This window comes from Papaver somniferum, unplaced genomic scaffold (assembly GCF_003573695.1).
Source record: "Papaver somniferum cultivar HN1 unplaced genomic scaffold, ASM357369v1 unplaced-scaffold_137, whole genome shotgun sequence".
NCBI lineage: Eukaryota > Viridiplantae > Streptophyta > Magnoliopsida > Ranunculales > Papaveraceae > Papaver > Papaver somniferum.
In genome coordinates, this window is record NW_020622934.1 from 14,387,729 (window position 1) to 14,389,902 (window position 2,174).

General features: G+C 36.9%; 1 protein-coding gene across 1 annotated transcript; it reads right to left on the minus strand.

The window, feature by feature from the left end:
• Positions 1-330: 330 nt before the first annotated feature.
• Positions 331-1,257, minus strand: LOC113334602. Its single transcript, XM_026580819.1, has 2 exons — positions 946-1,257; positions 331-711 (listed from the first exon to the last, which is right to left on the minus strand). Exons 1-2 carry the CDS (start codon positions 1,255-1,257, stop codon positions 331-333), a joined length of 693 nt encoding a protein of 230 aa, XP_026436604.1.
• Between the last annotated feature and the right edge of the window lie 917 nt (positions 1,258-2,174).

The window sequence follows — 2,174 nt, forward strand, 5'->3', positions numbered from 1 at the left end:
TTTCCAACTTGAGAGTCTCAGTTTCATCTTGTCAACTCCAGGTCTGAAAGACTTTATCTCTCTTCTATGAGTAAACATGGGGGATCCTAAGTACTTATCATCCATCTATAAGTTTTGAACTCCCATTATGTTGCTGATAATAGGATTAAGAGATGGGTCAGTATTTTTGTTGAAAAAAACACCAGATTTGTTGAAATTGATTAGTTGGCCAGAAGTATCTCCAAAAAAATTGAGAATATCCTTGAGGTTATGTGCTTCAGTTTTATTGGCTTTGCAGAAGACCATGCAATCATCAGCAAACAGGAGGTGATTGATATAGGGTGCTCCCTTTCATATATTTATGCCAGTGATTATGCCAATATCTTCAGCATCAATAAGGGTTCTTGAGAGAGCTTCCATGCATAGCAGGAACAAATAAGGAGATAGAGGGTCTCCTTGTCTAAGGATTCTAGAAGGAGTGAAGAAGTAGTGAGGGGAACCATTGATCAGAACAACTGAGGTGGTGGTAGATATGCATTGCATTATGTTTTGGCACCAAGAAGTATTAAATCCCATCTTTGACATAATGATATCGAGGAAGTTCCAGTCTACTATGTCAAAAGCTTTTTCCATATCAATTTTTATTTCCATGCTTCCCTTTTCAACTTTGACTCCTCTTTTTGATCTCATTGAATGGATGAGCTCATGTGCTATAACAATATTATCAGAGATCTGTCTTCCATGGATAAAGGCTTATTGGTAGGGTGAAATGATTTTGTTCAGATAAGGTTTCATTCTTTGTGCTAACGACTTGGATATGATTTTGTAAGTAGTGTTGCATAGGCTTATGGGTCTGAAGTGGCTTGGGGAGGTTGGGTTATCAATCTTGGGGATCAAGGTAATGAAAGTAGAGTTCATCTCTTTGAGTAAGTGACCATATATGAAATAATGTTTCACTATCTTTACTATGTCATCTCCAACAATGTCCCAATTGGCTTGAAAGAAGTTTGGTGGAAAACCATCTGGCCCTGGTGCTTTGTCTTTTGCCATACTAAAGAGTATAACTTTGATTTCACTGGAATCAGGTGGTCTATTTAGATTGGTATTGTCAGTATTAGTGATTGTAGTAGGTATGAGATTGATTATTTCAGAGTTTATGGTAGGTGTTTCTTTTGTTGACATCTTAGTGAAATGTTCTGTAAAGCAGGTCTTCAATTCTTCATAGTCAGAGATCCAATTGCCTTCACTGTCCTGAATTGTGTCTATCTTATTTCTCATTGTTCTACATTTTGTGGCTCTATGGAAGTAATTGGTATTTTTGTCACCTAACTTGATAAACTGATCCCTGCTTTTACTCTACCAGAATTTTTCTTTAATATCTTGCCATTCAATTAATTTTTGCCTGGCTAAGCTGACAACAACGCTTCTATCAACTCTAAAGTAATTGTCATGCAACCAAGAGAGATATTGTTTACATTCTTCTATGTTGGTTTTGATATTGCCATAAATCTCTTTATTCCGAATCCTGAGTTGCAGCTTGATATCCTTGAGTTTCCTGGTTATAAGAAAAGCACTAGAACCAGAGAGATTTCTCTTCCAGCATTCAACAATGATTTCCTTGCAATCCTTATGGTCTAGCCAAGGACCAAAGAATTTGAAAGGGATTTTACCAGTTTGCCAGCTTGGATTGGAATTAAGTAGAATGGGATGGTGATCTGACCCAATGGCTAGCATATTAGTGATAGTAGTGTTTGGATATAGGAGCAGTCATCTTTCAGTGTCTAATCCTCTATCCAACCTTTGTTCAGTGAGAGCAGGACCACTTCTCTTGTTAGACCAAGTGAAAGGGCAGCCAATATTTCCCAGATCAATTAAATCTAAATCAGAAAATTTAGTGTTAAAGATGTTTGCCTCATTGATATCCAATGGTTGAGTACTGTATTTCTCAGTATCATGCAGGATGATATTAAGATCTCCAATAATCAACCAAGGGAACGAATGAGTAATAGCAGTTTGTTCTAAGACTTTCCAGGAATCAATTTTGCTCTTAGTATCATAAGGACTACCATATTAGCCAGTAAAGAACCAAGAGGCACCACTGGTAGGTTTGATTATGGCATTAATATGGTTTAAGAGCAGTCTAGAATATTAACTTCAAGATTGCTTTTCCATATCAAAACTAATCCTTCGGCGGT